General features: G+C 36.6%; 1 protein-coding gene across 1 annotated transcript in view; it reads right to left on the reverse strand.

The window, feature by feature from the left end:
* The window catches only part of SLC17A5 (solute carrier family 17 (acidic sugar transporter), member 5), a 54,520-nt gene that overhangs the window by 22,834 nt on the left and 9,512 nt on the right, over nt 1–22,174 (reverse strand). Inside the window, exons 2-6 of the mRNA XM_004673630.2 lie at nt 11,795–11,991; nt 8,916–9,149; nt 7,089–7,176; nt 4,834–4,920; nt 3,404–3,522 (exon numbers count right to left, since the gene is read on the reverse strand). Of these exons, the coding sequence (XP_004673687.1) occupies nt 3,404–3,522; nt 4,834–4,920; nt 7,089–7,176; nt 8,916–9,149; nt 11,795–11,991 (725 nt within the window). The remainder of the gene's footprint in view (nt 1–3,403; nt 3,523–4,833; nt 4,921–7,088; nt 7,177–8,915; nt 9,150–11,794; nt 11,992–22,174) is intronic.

Genomic DNA, 22,174 nt, shown 5'->3' on the forward strand with positions numbered 1-22,174 from the left:
TAAGCCAGAAAGAGAAAGAAAAATACCAGATGGTTTCACTCATAGCAGGAGTATAATGGACCAGGCGAGAAAATAACAAGAATAATGAACAACCATATACCAGAGACATTTTGTGGGGGTGGAGTGGGGAATGGGACCAAAAACGGGGGGTGGGGAGGAAAGTGCACGGGATTATGGTGATGGTACACGGGTGACTTGGTGATGGGAAAGCGGGGATTACAATTAAGATGGGAAAAAAATGTACAAAATGATGTAAAAATAAACTTATAAAAAAAATTTCACCATTTAAAAAAAAAAGATGAAACTTTAAAGTATTACTAGTAGAAAGTATCCAGTAGATTGAAAAAAACCCTTAAGGTGTTTTTTTTTTTTTTTTTAACTTTAAGCATCATGTCAAACTTTATTTAAAAAACTTTTCTTGTACCGTTGGTTTACATCCTGGTGTTCTGGAAGTATGGAACTGCCCCATCGGGTTGCCACTGTTTTATGGTAGCATTATCCAATAAAACTTTCTATGATGATGGAAATGTTCTATATTTGCAATTCCCCATATGGTAACCAGTAGCTTTATGTAGCTATTAAGCCCTTGCAATATAGCTAGTATGAGTGAAGAGTGGAATTTTAAATTCAAATTTAATAAATAAATCTTTAAAAAATATAAAATTTAATAGCTACACCAGGTTAACGACTATCACAATGGGTAACAGAGGTTTACAGTAAGGCTTTAACAAAGTACAAAACAGCTTTTGCGGTTTTCTAGACCTAGAAATCAGCCTCTTGCTATTGTTTGGAAAATTGTCACAGATGACTGGTCAATCAAACAATGCTCTCTTCTCTACTCCTTTCCCTTCCCCCAGGCCAGTGGTTTTACTACACCTACATGTTGGCAAAAACATTAATAAAGTTCTTACCAGAGCATACATTCTTCTAAAATGTTACTGCTGATAAATGAAATACATTGGGCAAAATATCTTTTAATTGTTTAGATCATTTGTTCAGTCAACATTTGGAAAGCAAAGTTATTTGAATAGAAAGTAATGATTTTTCTCTTAGCTGATAATTGAGAAAACACTCTAACTTTGCTTACCTGTTTTCTATCTTCCTTCCAAACAACTGTCAGTGTGAGTTGCCTAAATTAAAATCTCATTCTAATACTTCAAACTTACAAACAATTCATGGCTTCTAAGTGCCTAAAGAATAAAAACTAAGCTCTTCACTGAGACACACACACAGAGCCTTCAAGGATCTGACCTCTGCCTGTCTCTACATCTCATCACTCACTGCCTTTGCTTTTCACCTCAGCAATATCTAATTGCTGTACTTACTGGCAGATAACCAGTTTCTCCTGTGCCTTTGCTCATATCATATTCTTGGCCTAGAAAGCTTGAACAGCTCTCACTCCCCCAAATTTACCTGGTTAACTTGAATTTCCCTTTTCAAAACCGTTCAGACTTATCAGTGAGAAAAAAAAGCAGCCCTTGGTGCTGTCGCCTGAACTGGCCTGTTTCTAATAGCTAGTCCATGGTATTCTTCCACTGAACTTGAACAAGGTCACTCTATAAACATGATGAGAAGAGAGAAAAATAAGGCCACTCCATAGTCATGTCTGAGTACAGACAAAACCAAGAATGCTACAGACTACAAAAAGAAGCAAGCATCTTTTTCTCCCAGCTAGTATGAGTGACCTCTGTTTACCAATTCTAACTTTAGCTTACCCTTCCAGATAAAAATGAAGATAATCACAGAATTGCTACTGCTTTCTGACAGCACCAATTTCAGAGCAAAACATTGATTCTTTAAACCCTCTCTAAAGTCTTAATACAAGTCTAAGCTAACAAGCTCCTCTCTCAACTTTATCAGAGGCCCAAGAGTTCTACACAGTACATTTTCTCTCATTGTAATAAGCTAAAATACCCAACTTTCCTAAACAACACATGCTCCTGAAGGACTCTGGTTAGAAGGCATCATCATCTAGAGTACAATAAATTTGTAAAAAAAAGTTTGAAGAATGAATTCAGTACAGCAGATGGCATGACTTTAAGGTGAAGTTTCATGTAACATATTAACTTAGGGTGTTTTCAGCTATGTCATCACCTGGTTTAAGAGTGTAATTTGGGAATCTGGAAACCTAATCCTCCAAACTTCTCTTGTTTCTGCATATTCCATTTTCTGAAGCATACAGAAAAAGAGACTAACCTTAGGTGTTGATAATGGGCAGATTTAGATACCTAGAAAGGTAGAAAAAGCTTTAAAAAAATAAAAATTTTCCATAAAAATAATAATAAAAATGAAGTACCGTATTGGAGGAATCATGATGTTTATCATTACTGTAAGAAAATGAGACAAAACATGCCAAGTTTTATGTAGCAAGACTGTTTCTGAGGTACCAAATTATTTTTATATATCCTTTAAAGGTGAAAAGTGGGTGGGTGACTCATTTGATAAACATCATGGAGAAAATTAAGCTCTCAAAGCAACTTTATTATAGTGCTGACTTCTTTTAAGGTTTATTTGCTTGTTTGTTTTGTAAAGATTTATTCATGAATACAAGAACTGCGGTACAGGCCAGAGGTGTGGGAGTGAAAGGTTACCAAAATTTGGCAAAGTCTACAAGATGCCATATTTCTTAAAGCTCATAATCTTATAGGGGGATATTTGTAGCAAAATTTAAAGATTCAAAAAGAGGTGAGAATGACTACCTGGTTTTACTATATGTAAAAAGTGAAAGCTTTAGATGAAATATTTTACATTCTTAAACTAATAAAGTGATGATGAAACAAATAAGAATATTAAAGAAAAGACTGCATATATTTAAATTTTCAACAATATTTTAATGTTTTTTTAGTTGTCCCCAAAAGACAAATATTTTATTTTTATGGTTTGAATATTGAATTATGACAGATTTTTACTTCTGACCTGTAATTGTGCTTAATTAGGTGATAAAAAACTATCTTTAATAAGGTATATTTTTTCCCTAAAGATTTACTACAGAGGAGCATGCAGATATATATCTTAGTTTATTATATATATCATAATAAATGTGCTGTCCTCCTAATTAAATTTAATTTAAAATATTAAAACATTCTAGTTCTCAACACTTAGAATGTAACTATAAAATTCCTCTCACAATGCATTTTCTACAAATTAAGAAGAAGAAACCTAAGACTCACTTGATAATCATACTTAGAAAGTTTATAATGAACTAAAAATCTAAATACAATTTTTAATAGATTTATTCTAGGTAGTATTGAACTTTTTTAGGCAAAACAAACCAATATTAAGCATTTATTTCATTTGCTCTACTTTGCCTAAAGCACACACAATAGAAATACCAACTTAAAAATTGGTTTCAATTCTGAGGAAAAGATTCTAAATTATATTTAAAATGTGCCATAGCCCATACCTGGTTTCTTAATGATGATAGAATATATTCCTTTTCAGACTGAGAGATTGTCTTGTGAGTTTCTGGTGCATCACTAACTAAGCAGAACCATAAAATAAACCAAATGATTCCAATGATACCTTAAAAACAACATTTAAAATAAAATTAGAACACATTAACAGCAATTTTCACATGTCTGGAAAGAAAATTATGTAACTATAAAATCAATGTAAAATTGGCTTTAGTACTATCAAGTTGTTAAAAGAAGATGAGTCCTGCTACTGGCGATAATAATGGATGCACATAAAGGGTATTATGCTTAGTGAAATAAGTCAGGAGAAAAAAAGCACTATTTTACTCATGCATTGTACCTAAAGAAACAAAACAAATGAATGAGCTAAATAAAACAAACTTTTAACTATAGGAACAAAAGAGTGGTTCCAGAAGGGAAGATGAGGAGGTAAAGGGGCTGACTTTATGGTGATAGGTAGAAACTAGAATTCTTGTGGTAAACATAGGCAGTAATACAGATAATGATTTATAAGGTTGTACATCTGAAACGTGTATAATGTTATGAATCAATATTACTTCAGTTAAAAAAAGTTGGTTTCAGTTTAGTTTTAGTTTTGTTATTCTCAAAATTCATTGAAGGGAAAATGCTATCTGTATTATTTCTTATACATCTTACCTTTTTCAAAAATTGGGTAAATTTGACATGCAACATTATATAAATTTAGGGAGTATTTAACTTTGATGCATTTATATTTTGCAGTGTGGTTACTGTTGTTTTCAACTTATTATAGGGCATAATTATATTACAATATTAAAATTCTTTGGCTTATTTAGTACTAGTTAAACGTTTGTATCCTGAACATCATCATTCATATCCCCCAGTCCCTATTTCCTATAAATCTTGGAGAGAAGAACTTTTAATTATATGATCTTGACTATTGGTCTACCAAACAAATCTTCTAAAATTAAATTTCTACAATCTATTATTTCCATAGTTACCTGAGTTTGTTTATTGTTTTGTTTTGATTACAGATGTATCATTTTTTAAATGAGATTGAGCAATGAAAGGCCCTAGGACTAAATAAAAAATGAGTAAAACAACTAAGTGAGAGAATTCAATTTATCTAGCATGAGAAGAGATATTTTCAAAATATACATCTTTATATTATCTAACAGGAATTTTTGACAGTAAGTATAGCATTTCAATTCTGGATTCAATAGTAGTTTCTGTTGAGAAATATTTCAAAGCTAAATACTATCAGGTCATAACTTGGTTAGGTCATTTTAATGTTATCAACTCGAAAAACAGGTATTCAGTAAGGATTTTTAGAGCTTTGTGATTTAGGAAATTAGTAATTCACTGAATCGGCATATATATTTTTCTAACTGATTTGAACTTATTACATTATAATTTAGGCTAAATTTTTGAATAAACTCACCAAAAAAGTAGAAGACATAAGTCCAGTCCATATAAAGGCAAATTACTCCAGAAAGAGGAAGAGAAATTACTGTTCCAAGTTGTGCTCCTAGGACAACAAAGACATCAGCTTTGGAGGGACATGAATAAAGATGGGGCAGATATATTGCTTAAAGAAGATGGTAACAAATAATGGGGAAGAGAAAGAATAATTAAATCTTATAGGAGGTGAATTAGTTACATGTAAATATAAATCATCTATTCTCTTAAAGGATCATTTATAAGAAACACTCCATTATATAAAATGTATGTATTAATATAGTTACAACTATATGATTATTAATTGATTAGAAGGCATTAATCAATATAAAACCTATTATGAGCTAATAAAATGCCACATATATTAGAAATGTTCAGTGTCTGAAGAAAGTTTCAAAGATGGTCTCCAGACAGCCCTGCAGACATAGCATACCTGATGAATAAAAATGAAGCTTTTAATAAATGAATTGACTTAAATATATACAAACAATTGTTTCAGATAAACAAAAATTAAATTCATTTTAACTATCAAACACACAACTTGTAGGCAGTAGGAGCTAAAATAATCAGACATGTCAGAAAGTATTAAGTGTTACAGATTAATTTGGAAGTTCAAATATAGGACAGATTACCTCTGACTTCCAGATCAGGAAAAGTTTTTTTTTTAAGATTTATTTATTTATGAGTACAAGAGCTGGGGTCTAGGTCAGAAGTGTGAGGGGTGTGTGTGTGTGTGTGTGTGTGTGTGTGTGTGAGAGGATTCACCAGAGACAGAGTGGGGAGCAGAATAGGCAGATGTACTGAAGTTCACTGCTGAGGGGAGCAGCAGGAGAGACAGGAGACGTCTGCTGTGCCTTGTTGGTTAACTCCCTGGCTAGCAGGGGATCTAACGAATTCATGCTCCAGTGGCTGGCAAATAGCTTAACAGTGCTGTCTTTAACCCCTGCACCACCACGGAGGTCCCCATCAGGAAAAGATGTTAAGTGGCACTACTGGACTTTAAAAAGATGGGTAAGATTTGGTCCCATAGAAATAAGCTAAGAAAAAAAATACAGAGAATGATGTAACCGCATCAGCAAAGGAATGAGAGTAGGAAAATAGACAGTTGTTCTACAAACTCCATTTGGGTAAAGGAACGGAAAAGAAGGAAAAGGCTGAAAAAACAGGTTGACTAGTGACTGAACATCTGCTTCATGCCAGGCAGCGAGTAGCAGCAGCAAGACTAGCTGAAGTGAAAACTGAACAATATGAACACCCTAGTTCAAGTTTAGGCCTTATTCAATAGGCAGAGGGCTGCCAGTTCTTAAACTTAATATCTAACTTCTTATGTTAATCTCCACATAGCTATAACGAATCATCATAAATTGGATCATATCTCTGTTTTGATTAAAAACATCTCAAATCTCCCCATTGTGTTCTCTGGTGGAAAATCTACATTCTGTCCCATAGCATGAAAGATCTGATTTGATCTGATTCTTTTCTATTTTTCTAACCTCATCTCATGCCATTTTTATGATTATTTATTAAGTTCTGGTCACCCACCTGTTTTTTCATTACTTTGAACCCTTATATTATTTTCTGCCTGAGAGCCCTAGTAAATGATGTTTTGATTGGCTGGAATGCTCTTCTTTCTGCTCTTTGCATAACTGATTTCTTCTTACCCTTTGGATTTTTGCTGAAACTCACCACAGAGAGGCCTTTTTTAAACACTATTTAAAGCAGTTAGAACAAAAAATTTTCACTCCACCAGTGGAAGAAAGACTAGAAATGCTTGTGTGATCTGCTAAAATTAGAATTCAAATGTAAAATACATGCTTTCTATCATACATGTCAATAAGAAAATGGATGGCAAAAAGATGTTTGAAGGAAGGGGCTGAAAGTCGTGGTAAGTCACCAGGCAGGCAAACTGGAAATCATGATTAAGAATAAATGTGCTCAGTTTTGCAGCGACTGGCTTTAGGAAAAAAAACAAAATTGCATTCTCTATACGAACATCTGAAGAAACAATATGTTTTGAAATCAATGTTGTCAGATGAAGAAATGAAAGGAGTCAATTAAATCAGACTGCTATATGTGGAGCCAAAGAGAAAAATTAATAATAAAGTTATAATTCCAAACTTTATTTTCCTCCAAAGAAGGCATCTGATATTGCATGTTTCTGGTTATGCAGGCCCCTATCCCTTGAGATTGATATACACATAAATTTGGCAAAAATTTTAATAAGAATAGTTATCTCACCTGCATATGAAATACTAAGAAGCTTGCTTCTTTCAAGAGGAGGAGCCCAAGAAGACCACATGGCATGCATGGCAGGAAATGTAACACCCTAAGGAGGGGGAAAAGATATTTCTGATGAAATCCAGTATAGTTTTGTTAGTGTTTTAAATTCAGCTGAGTATTTCATTGCAAGAAGAATTTCTGAGTAAGAGTCAAAGCAGGTTCTATGAAGTGAGATGCCTTTACAGTGTTAAGGAAAAATACTTTATAAGAAAGTAATTTCAAAATCTAAAGGAAAAATACTTTATAAGAAAGCAATTTCAAAATCTGAACAGAGATTTATGGGTTCTGTTTACTGGATTGAGGACTGCAAGGTAAGAGTTACAATAAATTTGAAAGAATATACTAAATGATGACAAATGGATCACCCCCATGGTTAATTTTATTAATGGCCTGAGAGAAATGAGAATGTTATCAATGTACAACTTAAAAAAACCCTAATTTAGATTACTCAAGAGAATAATAATTTAGCTTACTAATAGTGTAGATTACTAAAGAGAATTTAAATTGACTTGAGCAACAGAAAAACTGGCTATAAAAAAGATTAAAAGGATGAACTCAGTTATATTGTTCATAGTCTTTTTTCCCCTTACTGATTACTAGGCTAGTAAATGCTAATTACTGATTATGTTAGGACAGTGGACAGTGGTGGCAAGGAGGTCCACAGAGAGTTAGGAAAGGACGGGAGAAAGAGACAAGGAGAGTGAGAGGGAACTGAGTTTGGTAAATTTACAGATGTGGATTCAAAGCTCTTTTTTCACTACTATGTAGTCTCAGAAAGATTAGCTAACCTCCTTGGACTACACTTTTTTAAATCTGTAAAACAGAAATAAAACTTGCATCTTGCATGATTGTTGTAAGTGTAAGTGGTTACTAATACTGTTATTAATAAAAAGAAGCTTAATACTTTGTACTTTCTGTTGATTCTTTCCAAAAGCAAAGAAACAAAAACCAATGGAAGGCAAAAATTATTTAGGCAGCATTATAAATCCATAAGAACCAGTATTATGAAACACTTACAGAATGAGTCAATTGTAGAATGATAAGTTCAGATGCTTGGAAATGTTCACAGAGATTATGTGGGAAACTTTATTATGAAATACTAGGGACAATGTAGGATATTTATGGTGAATTAGATGCTGAGGATAAAAGATGCTGAGCTTAGATAGGTCATGTGATATACTGGAGGAATTGAGAAATATAAAAGAAACCAAACACATTTTAGATTCTATTTAGAAATAAAATGGTAACTTGGGATAGCAGTAAATATACAAGATGCTAAATTAGTGGCATAAGCAGGAAGCTAAAAAAATACGGGAATCCATTCAGCAAAGAGATTCAACATCCAGAATGGAATAAAATGTACCATAATAAGGTGTATCTTTTGTAAGTAAGGAGAAGAATCTGGTGATGGGAGAATAATTTTCATTTTGTAGTCAAAAAGGGCTCGAAAAGGACAAAATAAAAAATGTTCAGTTGAGTGATAAAATCTTAAATTTAAACAGTACTTTACAATTTCCAGACCACCCCAGCAATTATTTCACATTTTAACTATGACTGAGGATTGATCATATATTTTAGTACCAATTTCTAAAATGATGGAACTTAAGACTGTAGCCTAAGACTTACTTTAGGTTTTACTACTAGGCACAGTGGCATTAATTAAAATAAAAATCCCTATATTCTTCCAGTGTCAATGTTTGGCTCATATTCATATCAAAGAATGTTATCTTTATGGAGACAAGAAAGAGAGACTAAGAAAAAAAAAAAAAGAGAGAGAAAAATTACCTCTCCTAGTCCTTCTAGTATTCTGAGTGCAATGAGAGCTCCAAATCCGAAATCTGCAGCAATGGGAGTGAACAGAGTGAAGACAGAGGTGCTAAGGATTCCAAATCCTAGCAGCAGTTTCCCCCCTACTTTGCTGGCAAGATATCCTCCAGGGATCTGCGTGATGATGTAGCCATAAAAAAATGAGCCAAGAATCCAGCCTTGAGTTTCTGCATCCCACTGGTACCTTCTACCCTATAAAGAGTAGAAAGGAAAGAAAAAGCTTTACAACCTGCCTAACAGCTCACTTTTCTTATTGGAATGTTAAGTACATAAAAATGTCATCATGAGTCACTATTTTAGATTGAGGAACATGCAAGCTTTCTACTGGCTGAGTGAATCACTACAATATAGACACACAATTTCTGGAAATAAATGAAAAATAACTTAAAAGTCATTGACTTTAGGAAAGATTGCTATTTTATGAACCTAGATTACAGGATTAGTTGTAGAAGCTTTGTAGCAGGGACCAAGAAAGCTCAAAAAAGAGTCACAGGCTTAATGTAGAAAACTACTAACCAGTACATTGGCTCTTTGGGGTCAGACCTGGGTTCAAATCTAGCTCTGTTACTACTGGATTTGTGATCTGGTAAGAGTATGTAAAAAGGCATTTACAGAATGCCTGACACACACTAGCTGTTCATTTAATGTTGTCTTAGGACACACACAGATAATTAATATTGCTCCGTTTCAGACCAAGTACTCAAACAAGCATATAGTACACAATAAAGAGAGTCAAAATTTAAACCATGCCATAAACTTTATGTGAGTTGGAAAAGTCTTTTAATTAGTAGGAGCAGAGAGTAAGGTAATAATAAAAATTTAGGGACTGACGAGACTATCTGACATGTTCATTACATGTAGCTGTATAACTGAACCAGTGTGTCAAAAACCACTCTAGGATTTTTTTTTTCACTGTCAATGAAAGGCAAATGAAGATAAGTAGCCAGATTAACTAAAGCATTTGCCAGAGGGAGAGAAACAGCAAAACCCCAATTATCCTTTTTAGGGTACCAACATGGAGCAAACCTAGGGCTTCATAAACTATCCAAGAATACTGTCCTTGAGGCTTATAGGTCAGAGTGAGGAAACTGGAGTGGGGATTGGGGGTGGGTATGTGCCCAAATGTGTTATTCAGCACCATTACGCATGCAAAATATAAACATTTGTGAAATCATTGTTTTGTATGTGTGCTTGATAGGGCAGAAATTCTCTTCCCTGCTTGAATGTTCTTATTTTTAAGTGGCAAGGAGATTCACCCAAGTGTGATCTGGTGACACAAGCTATGCGACGGCTATCGTCTGACAGATTCCGGGTAGCTTGGGAAAAGCTCTGAAAGATCAGACTTTTCATGCTAACTTGTGTTATGACCTCCCTTTTTTGTATAATCGTAATATCAAAATATTCTGAGCAACTTTCAGCCTACAATTGGATTGCCTCAGCTGCATAAGGCCTGCCTGCCCTGACAAGCAAGCACTGCACCAGGGTGAGAAATTCCTCTGAAGTCAAAAGTGACTTAACAATTGGCTGATCAATAAAAGCAAAAGGGCTGTTTCTGCAAAGTCTCTCACTGCCAGACGGAGAAAAACCCAAATCTTATTCTACTATCTCACCTAGCCTCCTATTCAGCTTCTACAGAATTACTCAAACTTTCTACTGTCTGGCTTTAGATATGGAAATTCATCCAGGTTGCCTGTTTTAGAGCTAGTCAAGTTTTTTACCTGCTACACTTCAAAGCAATCCACAAAAGTCTTTCTGGCTAGTCTTTCAGGATTCTACTATCTAGTCTTTAGATAAGGAAATTCACCTAGGTCTCCTATTCAGAGCAAATTATGCTTTCTACTGTCTGGACCTCAAGGAAACTTACTTAAAACCTTTTAGCAAGTTTCTTCAAAGTAGGAAATTTAAAACCTTTTAGTTTCTTGATTAGCAAGAAATTTCCTCTTCCTGGGACCCCAGACCATTCTTAGAAAAAGGTGATTGTGATCTCAACCCCTTTTGTATGCTAATGCCATCCCCCTGCCTGCTGGAAATGTATAAAATAAACCTCTGCTGAAGGCAGAGCAGGAAGATTTGCACCCAACTCCGACTCCCTGTCTTCCTCACTCCCACTCCTCTCCCCCTCTTGGAATCTCTGCACTCCGACGCCTTCCCATCTTAGGGTCCTGCCTGTGTTGCCTCCAGACACCTCAAAAGTTGGAGCTGGTCTCCGACAATCTGGCTCTTACGTGAACACTGAAAATAGATTTATAAAGAGAGACACCAGCCATTTCTCCCTGCACTGTCTCTCCATGTGATGACTAAATATTTAAAGTATGTATAATTCAATTCTGAAGAAAGGATGAACACATACTTATCAATTCCATTGTAAAATGATGCAGGCAAAATGATTTATGTCTTAAATTAGGCATGTATATATTATGGAAAAGAATATTCTAAGAAATTGAGTGATTCTTATGTTTCATCTTACAGTTGAGATTACATAAGCTCTGCTACTATAGCAACCTTATTAAATAATTATTAAGCAACAGTCCCATAAAAACTGGTTAGTAACATATAAAAAAATCCAAACAGGTCTTTCCAAATTCTCTTCAGGGATGGTATGTTTATAGAAACTGAAAAAAACTACTTTCAAACAGAGCAAGGTATGTTAAAGCATAATGATAATAGCTATAGTTACAAGTTACTATTCAACAAGTTCCTAGGAAAATACAAAGGAGAATGAGTCAGAGTATACATGGAGAAAGTGTTGTGGTTTCTCCAGGACGAAAGAAGACTTTTAAATATTTATTTGGAAGTAGATCAGAGTAAAGATTGTTTGTTTAAAAAATAGCACTTACTGTCTGATTATGGAGAACTTTTACAGGAGCAGAATGTTCTGGACACTCTTCGGAAGTTCTATTGTTCATTAAAGTTGTATTTGAATCTACCATATCCACTAATGCAACACTGAGATCCACACGTAATGCATAGAGGACGAAAAAACCAAAAAAGGCCAAAATTGCTAAGTTGTAACGAGCGGAGCAGCACACTGGAGCTGGAATAAAAGTTGAGAGAAAACTTTCATTAAAAGAGAAACAGATGATATTGTTTAAATCACCAGAAAGGTTACTTCCTAGAAGTATACAGATAAATTAATAAATCCTGAATATTTCTGAGAGATTAAGCATATAAAGAACATTTCTCAAAAAGAATTTCCCCCCAGTATCTATAGTTTTGACTTTTAATGCAAAAGAGCTTAAACTCTTAAGAACAGCTTCTTAAAACATGGAGAGAAGAGCTTTATCAATTTTGCCCAAAAAAATCTCCACACTAGAGTCGTAACTGAACCACTAATCCATGTTAGCTGGCAAAGATATAAGAAATTAAATGAGGGGATTAAAAGCATTACTATTTCTGAAAAATTACCTACCACATGGCCAACGAGTGCTTGAGCACTCACTTCAGCTTAGGACGTAGGCTAATGACGTAGAAGTCACTTCATTGCAAATGCAGCAGAGCACAAAAATTTTCCTGCCAAGGCTAAGGCATAAAACCCCTCTTGATGAGTTTCTTACCTTGAGAAGTAGCCTCAGAAACTGGGTATGAATTAGAAGCCATGATTAATACTTAGGACTCGCCTAAACTAAATGTACTTAAGAATCCAAAAGCAAACTTGCAGAATCTATGACAGTTGCAGCATGTGTGACAGTTGCTCAGAAGTGATCATGCTTAAAGGGCCCACAGTAAAAAGGGAAACAAGTAACTGTACCAAATACTAAAAAAAAAAAAAAGAAGGCAAAAAAAAAAAAAAAAAAGGTGGAAGAACCAATAACAGAAGTCTCCTGTGAGAAGAGGAATTTTATCTCTTTTACCCTCTCCTTGTTCATACCTACTTTTTTCTTACACTGAATTGCACAACTGGAGGATAGGAATTCAGGAAGTTATGAATGGATCCACTCCTTAGTGACAAGGAACAACTAGTTAACGCAGGGTCTTATACCTTTAAGTTAGAAAACACTGGATGTTTGATAACTAACTGTTGAACTATATGAACATTTTTTTAACGAACATCTTTTTCATTTGGCAATTACAAGTTAAAGTTAAATACATATATGTGAATAAAGATATGCTTTTATTTAGCACAACATGTTCACATTACACGTGTTTGTGTATGCTTTGTCCTGCTCAGGAATTCTCGTATTTTTACTCACCAAACATCACATAAGAATACTTTATTTCAGAATGGAAAATACTTTTTTTCAGATGGTTTTGGTCTTGATTCACATGGAAGCAATAATGAAGAGGGCTCACCTGTATTTAGGTGTAACATGCTATACTACAACTCACTTTTCTATGACTTTCACACACTTAACAACTGTTAACACTTTTTCTTCTGCACATTATTTACATACTTTTCATTTGACATTCTTGACTTCTTTTTCAGACGTACAGCTACATCACTGCCATTAATAAGATCCATAAATCAGATCTAGACACCTAGTAACTGCATTTCTAAAGCTCTCCAATTGTGTCATCTATATTACTTGAATTTTGACACATTTATTCTCTGTTCAAATGGGAATCTGTCCTACTAAGAACAGTTTGGATAATGCAAGGCATATATTATAAGAGAGCTTATTTCTTTTTATCATTCCTTTTTGCTGCACAGAAGACTTGACGGGGACTCATAATCTTGCCAAATTAAAATGTGTAACTTTGAGTAATTTGGAGCAAGAAAAATCCATTATTTACAAAATTAATATCTACTTCAGGAAAGGATGATAAAAAGTAATTTATGGTTTAAAGAACTCACTGCTTGTGAAGAAGAATGAATAGCTGTAGCAGTTACAGACTCAGGGTGATCACTTAAGGGACTATGTGGTTTTCTAGGTAAAAGGCAAAATGGCTTAAACCAGAATAAAGCACTATCACCACGAAGGCCCACCATGACACCTAACCCCGAGGGCCAGGAAGCAAACCCAGATATGGCACAGTAGACTTTCCTGACTCACCTACTGCTCTCCTTAGTGGTGTATCTGCCTGTTCTGCTCCCCACTTTGTTTCTGGTGAACCCTCTCACTCCCCCACACCTCTGAATTACACTCTAGTTCTTCTATGCAAACAAATAAAATCTTTAAAATTTAAAGATAGATTGAACAGAATTTGCCTACATATTAGATGTGGCAGTATATGAAAGGGAGGGATGAAGCTGTTAGTAATTTTCTTACTCTATTTTATTCCACCTTCTCTCACTCTACCTATTAATTATTCCTTACTTACAGTTACTTTATTTTACTGTATATTATCAGTCCCCCTGAGCCCCATGTAATGCTTGATTTGGATTATGATTTACCTCATCATGCAAATAAAATGTGAGACTACTCATTTGGAAAGTGGAAAATAGGTAAATAAAGGTAAAATAAATAAAAATAATGCTGGGTAAAGCAGATTGCTCTCCATGATGTGGGTACACCTTATTCAATCATTGGGAGATCTGAATAGAACAAAAAAGAGGACACCCCTGAACAAGGGGAATTCACTATCTGCTTTCAGATTATGCCACTGCATCTCTTGGGTATCCAGGCTGTGGGGCCACACTGCAGATTTACATTTATTGGTCTTTGTAATCATAGAACCCAGTTTCATATAATACTTTGCTTTATACACACACACACACACACACACACACACCCTATTGATTCTCTCTTTTTTTTTCAGTGTTTATTTTCTTGAGTTATTTTTAAATTAATAATTTATTTATTTATTTATTTTTTTAAAGATTTATTTATTTATTCAGACAGAACTGGGGTACAGGCCAGAGGCTCAGGCGCGATGAGAGGCTTCACCAGAAACAGAGTGGGGAACAGAACAGGCAGATCTACGAAGTACACTGCTGAGGGGAGCAGCGGGCTGGTCAGGAGAGGTCTGCCACACCATGTGGTCACCTCCGGGGCAGGCGGGAATTGAACTCATGCAGAAGTGGCTTTAGCTTCTCAGTGCTGTGCTTCAACCCGCAGCGCCACCAGGGAGGTCCATAATAATTTATTTTTACATCATTTTGTGCCTTTTTCCATCTCAGTTGTAATCCCTATGGGTTTCTCATCACCAAATCACCCGTGTGCCATCACCATAGTCCAGAGCACTCCCCCTCCCCATTTTTGATCCCATTCCCCATCCCACCCCCATAAAATGTCTCTGTATATAGCTGTTCATTATTATTATTATTATTATTTTCTCCCCGGATCCTTTATACTCCTGCTGTGAGTGAAACCATCTGGTATTTTTCCTTTTCTTTCTGGCTTATTTCACTAAGCATGATCCCTTCCTTCTCCATCCACGTTGCTGCAAAAGGCATGTGTTTATCTTTTTTGATTGCTGAGTAATATTCCACTGTGTATATGTACATCTTTTTAATCCAGTCATCTACTTTTGGGCATTTGGGTCGATTCTATGTCTTTCCTATTGTAAATAAAGCAGCAATAAACATGGGGGTGCAGGGATCTTTTTGAATCAGTGTTTTTGTGTCTTTTGGGTAGATACCTAGGAGTGGGATTGCTGGGTCATATGGAAGCTCCATTTTTAGCAGTTTGAGAAACCTCCAAATAGTTTTCCATAGTAGTTGTATACTAGTTTGCATTCCCAGCAGCAGTGCAGGAGAGTTCCTTTTTCTCCACATCCTCACCAACATTTGTTGTTGCTAGTTGTTTTAAAATGAGCCATTCTCACTGGTGTGAGGTGGTATCTCATTGTGGTTGTAATTTGCTTCTCCCTTTTATTACAAGTGATGTTGAACATTTTTTCATATGCTTGTTGGCCATCTGCATTTCCTCTTTGGAGAAGTGTCTTTTTAGCTCTTCTGCCCATTTTTTGATGGGGTTGTTTATTTTTGTTGAGTGTCATCAGTTCTTTGTATATCTTTATGATCAACCCTTTATTGCTAGTTTTGTGTGAGAAAAATTTTCCCCAATCAGTGTGATGTCTGTTTTTTGTAATGTCTCTTTTGCTGTACTGAAGCTCTTTAAGTTGATGTAGTCCCATCTGCTTATCCTTCCTTCACTATCATTGCGTTGGGTACTGTATCTTCAAAGATGTTACTGAGGTGTATGTCATGTAGTGTTTCGCCCAGCTTTGCTTCCAGGTATTTTATGGTTTCCATTCTTGTGTCTAGGTCTTTAATCCACTTCGAGTTGGTTTTTGTGCATGGTGTGAGGTAGAGATCTAGTTTAATTTTTTTTTTGCATGTAGCTTCCCAGTTTTCCTAGTACCATTTGTTAAACAGACTTTCTTTGTTCCATTGTATCTTCTTTGCTCCTTTATAAACCTGTGGGTTTATATCTGGGTTTTCCATTTTAATCCACTGGTCTGTGTGTCTGTTCTTGTTACAGTACCATGCAGTTTTGATTATCATGGCTTTGTAGTATAGCCTGAAGTTTGGGATTGTGATGCCTCCATTCTCTTTAATCATGAGGGTTTTGGCTATTTGAGGTCTTTTGTGGTTCCATATGCATCTCATCAATATTTGTTCTATATCTTTAAAGAATGTCATTGAGACTTTTATTGGGATAGTGTTAAATCTGTATATCACTTTTGGTAGGATGGCCATTTTGATGATGTTAATTCTCCCGATCCATGAGCAAAGGATGTCTTTCCATTTCTTGGTGTCTTCTTATATTTCTTTTAACAGTGTTTTGTAGTTTTCTTTGTATAGCTCTTTTACCTCTTTTGTTAGGTTGATTACCAGGTATTTGTTTCTTTTTGTTTTAATTGAAAAGGGGATGTTTTTTTTTTTTTTAATTTCTACTTCTTCTGATTGGTTGTTTGTGTATAGGAAGGTTGAGGCACTTTTTATTAAAAAAACAAAAAAGTCAACATAAATGCCATAAAGATTATGATGGAGGTTCTAAGAGATATTAAAAATAAGTGGCTACTGGCTTTATAAAATGTTGTCTATTGCAAATCAGAGAAATCTTATTTCATATAAGTATGATGGTAGAGCAAAATGTACCTTTTAATTTGGATAACCTTTGAAATTGGTCCAACAAAAGCATACTTGCATGACAAAGAGAAAGAACATCCATTGAGCATCTGCTACACTGAAATCAAGTTCAAAGCAAAATCAAGCTTGCATAAAGAACAGAGCACCCATTAAAACAACTATCAACTTCTAAAAAATGGTTTAAGCTGAGGAATGTGTAGTGGGTGTAGCTTAAAGCACACATGCTAATAATTTAGAGTGAAGCAGATCTGGGAATTAATCTGAAAGAGTTCAGAATAAGTTCCCCTGAAGCAGTTCATTTTGGCATGTGGAATATTTTATGCTAAAGGCAGTTAAGATCCAGCAGAAACAAGCGCAAACATCCATCTCTCTCTAAATTACCTTAAAAAGTTTAGACAGGAGACCTGACCCATAAAAGCTATTACCATACATTAACTTTTTATCTCTATGGATAGTGTGGGACAGCAAATGTCTAATTATCTAATATATTAACATTATTTCTTTTTATTGTCCTGTGAATTGCTCTCCTTTCCTTTGAAGTTCCAGGTCTCTCTCACATTTCTTGTCTCACAAAGACTATACATTTGCTTTTGCCTGACTCATAAGTATGTGGGGAGCTGTATATATGAAATTAAGTTTTTCTCCTTTTAATCAGTCTTGTGTCATTTTGATTGTCAGACCAGTCACAGAATGAAGAAGGATAGAGGACAATTTTCCTTCTCCTAAAAATATCAGTTCTGATTTTCACGGGCTGTGAAATTTCACCAGGAAAAATTACTTAATGGTTTTCATTCTCAGGTTTCTCAGTTCTAAAATGGCAACTACCCTACTTCACTGGGGTGTGGGTAGAATGAATGAAATACTGTGAGGCTGTACAGCAGGCACTCAGTAAAAGTAAGTTTCTTGTTCACCCTGGAGAAAGTTATTACAGTATGATCAAATACAACCTACGAAGGGCAAATAGTCACAATCTGTTTTTATGTGTTTGTGTGTGTGTGTAAAAGGGAGATTAGGAAAGGCCTCCTGTAGAAAGAACATTTGCACTTAAGTCTTCATCAGTGAGCAGAAAGTCATCCATCAGGCAGGTTAGAGGAGGGAGAGCAAAGCAAACAAAGGCAGCAGTACAGAAATGAGAAGTACAGAAACGAGAAAAAGAGGGCAAGGAAACTCAAATGATCTCACAGGATGGACTATGGTACTGTAGCAACTCTGAGTAGGAGAGTACTGAACTTAATAACTAAAGATAATACAATAGCTAGTATTTATTGAGTACTTACTATGTGCTTGGCACCAGGCCAATTGTTTTGGCTATATTAGGATTGCTATAGATTATTGAGTAGATACATGGAAAAAAAAACTTAGAACAGTGCTTAACATATTATAATAATAAGCCCTTCAATAGTGTTAAACTGTTGCTATTTATATTATTTTTCTGGTCTATCAGGAATTGAGGCCATTTGTTAATTATTGAAGTTATTTGTGAGAACTAGGATTGGGAAAAGAAGTTGAACAAAGTGGAGTGTGAACTTCTCAGTGAGATATATGTGACTGGTAAATGAGAAGACATCTATCTAAAACTGGTAGGAAAAATCTGTCCACTGTGTGACTTTAAAGTATAACCATCCTCTGTGCAAAATGGACACTTGGAAAACAGATAGTTGGCACACAAAAGGGTGTTATAGTAAAGCAGAAAGCAAGGGAATTTAGAGCATTAGCAAAATAAAATACTGGGCCCAAAGCCATTTGTGTGTTTGCTAGAATTAAGCAGCCTGTTCAGCCATCATTTTTCTTACCTGCAGTTCTGCATTCCTGTACAAGCTCAGAACTGCTTGGTCAATCAGTTATAGGAGCCTAACCTTCTAAGATGCCTTTGAAATCAATCAAGAGCAGAAAGCTCTTGAAAGTCACCTTGGGAAGGGTATCCAACATGAGGTATGACTGGGGATGCCTGGGGGCCCACTGACCAATGCATAAACTTACTTCCGACTCCTACATCACAAGGTATGACTGGAAATGCCCAGCAGGCTGTTGACTGATGTATATGACAAGGGACCCCAGAAGTTGATCAGTGGAATGCCTTGTTGATAAGATTGACTAGGGGTCAGGGGTATGGTTCAGATTACAACACTGGGTCCTGAAGCAGATAAGCATTATCTGTTCAGCAGACTCATGTCCCCCTGAAGCCCTAGATGACAAAAGCACATTCTTCAGTTTCACCCATCTTTTTCTCCTACTCCACATAACTGATGCTGTATGACTAATCCATCAACAAAAAGGCCAGGATCTTGCTCATTCCACAGCACCCTGCTCTGTGACTCCTGTTTATCAGCGTGGTGTTACCAGAACAACAAGTAGTACCTGACCCTGCACCTGCTTCTCAAGCCTGGAGAAGGGAACCTGATGTCCTCTCAAGCCTGGTCAAAGCCTTTACAGAGCCAGAGTCTGCAACAAAGTGAAAAGGAACTATTTTTTTTTTTTTAAAGATTTATTTATTTATTCATACAGAACTGGGGTACAGGCCAGAGGCTCAGGGGCGGTGAGAGGCTTCACCAGAGACAGAGTGGGGAGCAGAACAGGCAGATCGACGAAGTACACTGCTGAGGGGAGCAGCGGGCGGGTCAGGAGAGGTCTGGCTCGCCATGTGGTCTCCTCCGGGGCAGGTGGCAGGCGGGAATCGAACTCATACGGAAGTGGCTTCAGATTCTCAGTGCTGTGCTTTAACCCGCTGCGCCACCAGGGAGGGCCGAAAAGGAACTATTTTTAATCATGTCTTTCCTATTTTCTTTTTCTTCCAAATAAGCCTGGTAAAAGGACTATAGACCCAATGTCTGTGACTTTCTCAGTTGAGTCTTTTCTACCTAATTTCCCCCACAAATCAGCCTGGTAAAAGGCCCCAGAGACCCAGAGTCTGTAGCAAGCAATAAAAAGCTGTTTTCAGTTGTGTTGCCTTTTGTAGGGAGGGGGAAAGGATGCTCTGAACAAACTCCACAAATAGGTTTTATGTACCCCACCATCACTCCAGACCAAAGAGATCCAAGACACCAAGGACTACAAATCCCATGAGGTCATCACCCCTGAAGGGAGGACTGCTGGGAACTGAGGGTAGAGTTAGGTTTTGTATATAACTGGACATATGGGCCTTGGGGGCTTCTTGGTTTTTAACTGGCTTTCATTGTGTTATTGGGGTTCTAGCTCAGCAGAACTGGTAGGACATATTTACCAATTTATCTCCCTCTCTTTTCCCTGAGTTATTGCTTCATATCCCCTTCTTTTGTACATACGCCCTTTATTAACCTTTCTGTGTGTGCCTATAATTGAATCTTATTAATAAGTCCCTTATAAACACGTGGATGAGGACCCATAGTTCTCAGTCCACAGTCAGGCCACCCATTTCACATCGGGGTTGCCCTGTAACACTTTCTCTCTCAGAAACATGTGTAATAACCTCCCCCCTACCCCCAGAGCAATTATAAAGAAGAATTATAAAGTGTTCTTCTACTAACCCAGGGATGTGACTGATAAAGAGCTCAGTCAGTTTTTGCAGGCAATCAAAAACTGCTTTCACAGGATTCCTCAAGAAGTAATATTAAAAAAAAAAAAGAAGTAATCTTAAATTTAAAAGTTTGCGAGCAGCAACACCTATGCTTCATTTTCAAGTACCAAATTTATGTAAATCAGCTGTTCAGTCAATAGATGAGGAAGTTTTCATAAATCCAAAAGAGCCACGCGACAGCATTGCCACAGCTCAGAAGGCATTAGTTAGCTCTCCTCCTCCACAATAAATACTAACTAAAGAGCAAGCTTCACTGTACTCTCCTGAGTCTGACCCTGATCGCAATCCCTGTCCAGAGGAATTTTTCAGTCACCTCTACTGTACTGTCTACTAGATCTTTTGATAAGTTTCAGGAAATCCTAAAGGCATTTCACCAATGCCTTACCACCAATCTCTGCCAGCCTCCCAGGATCTCTCAAAAGAGGCCGGCTACAAGGCAACAAGACTGCAAAAAGACTCCCCTGCTATCCTGGAAGGAAATCTGAATCTAAACAACTGGGAAAATGTAGTGCATGATTTAGTCAGTCAGCCAGCCCAGTAAGAGAATCTCACCTGTCCACTTGGAATCTTGTCAATTAGTACTAAAACCTCTTCAAGGGGAGAAACATATATATTACAACCAAATGGCAGCGGTTATGGCCCCAACTCAGCCCCATCCCCATCCAGGGTCAGCACCACCACCACCACAGTATGGGTGCAGCCAAGATCCAAAAGCAGGACTATGGTCTCCAAGAGATTTTGAGCCACTTATAGAAAAATGTTTTGTGAAAGAAAATCAGCGGGAAAAATACTTTAAGCATTTCCAGTTATTTGAGAAGGGGGCCAGAGTCTCTGCATTAGAGTTTACCATTTGCTGTTTTTAAGAAAATATATTTCTAAATATGGTATTCAAAGCTCATTTACCACCCCAACCCCCAAACTGCTAAGGGTATAGGAAATGGGTATAGTATGACCACATGAGACTGGAAGGTTCTTATCAAAACAGTACCAACTGGCTGCAACTGGCTGATGGGTGGCTGCCCCTGGTCTCAGTGAGCAGCTTCCTGGACTCAGTGAGCAGCTTCCTGGACCTTTGCTCCAGTGTTGAGATGCTTGGCATGTCCTGTTGTAGGGGACTGGACTCTCTTGCCCACCTTAAGATGCTGTTGTGGTCTACTGCATATGTAGAAATTCTATTTCTCTATAGCTTTCCTACAAAATGCTTATGGGTTGAGTAAATAAATAAATAAAAATTTATTTATGCATACATGAACTGGGGGCATGAATATTCAGACAGCAGGGGGTAAGAAGATTCACCAGAGACAAGAGTGGGGAGTAGAACAGGCAGATTTGCTGAGGGGAGCAGCAGGCAGGTCAGGAGAGGTCTGCTGTGCTGGGCACAGAACTGCTCTAGAGGCTGTGGATAGCTTCATAGCGCTGAGAATTAACCCCCTGTACCACAAGAGAGACCCTGAGTAAAAACGTCTAAATTGCTTATTGGGCCTGTAAAAAGTTGAATTTCTTGTTAAAACTAGTCAATCTGGTAAAAATATAAAGTGGAAATAAAACTTTTAGAGTTAAATTCCAAACCTCAGATTTCTGCTAAAAGTCTAGGTATGGGGCCCTCCCTGGTGGCGCAGCGGGTTAAAGCACAGCACTGAGAATCTAAAGCCGCTTCCTCATGAGTTCGATTCCCGCCTGCCCCGGAGG

This window comes from Condylura cristata, unplaced genomic scaffold (assembly GCF_000260355.1).
Source record: "Condylura cristata isolate star-nosed mole 26May11 unplaced genomic scaffold, ConCri1.0 scaffold00001, whole genome shotgun sequence".
In the NCBI taxonomy this organism is placed as follows: domain Eukaryota; kingdom Metazoa; phylum Chordata; class Mammalia; order Eulipotyphla; family Talpidae; genus Condylura; species Condylura cristata.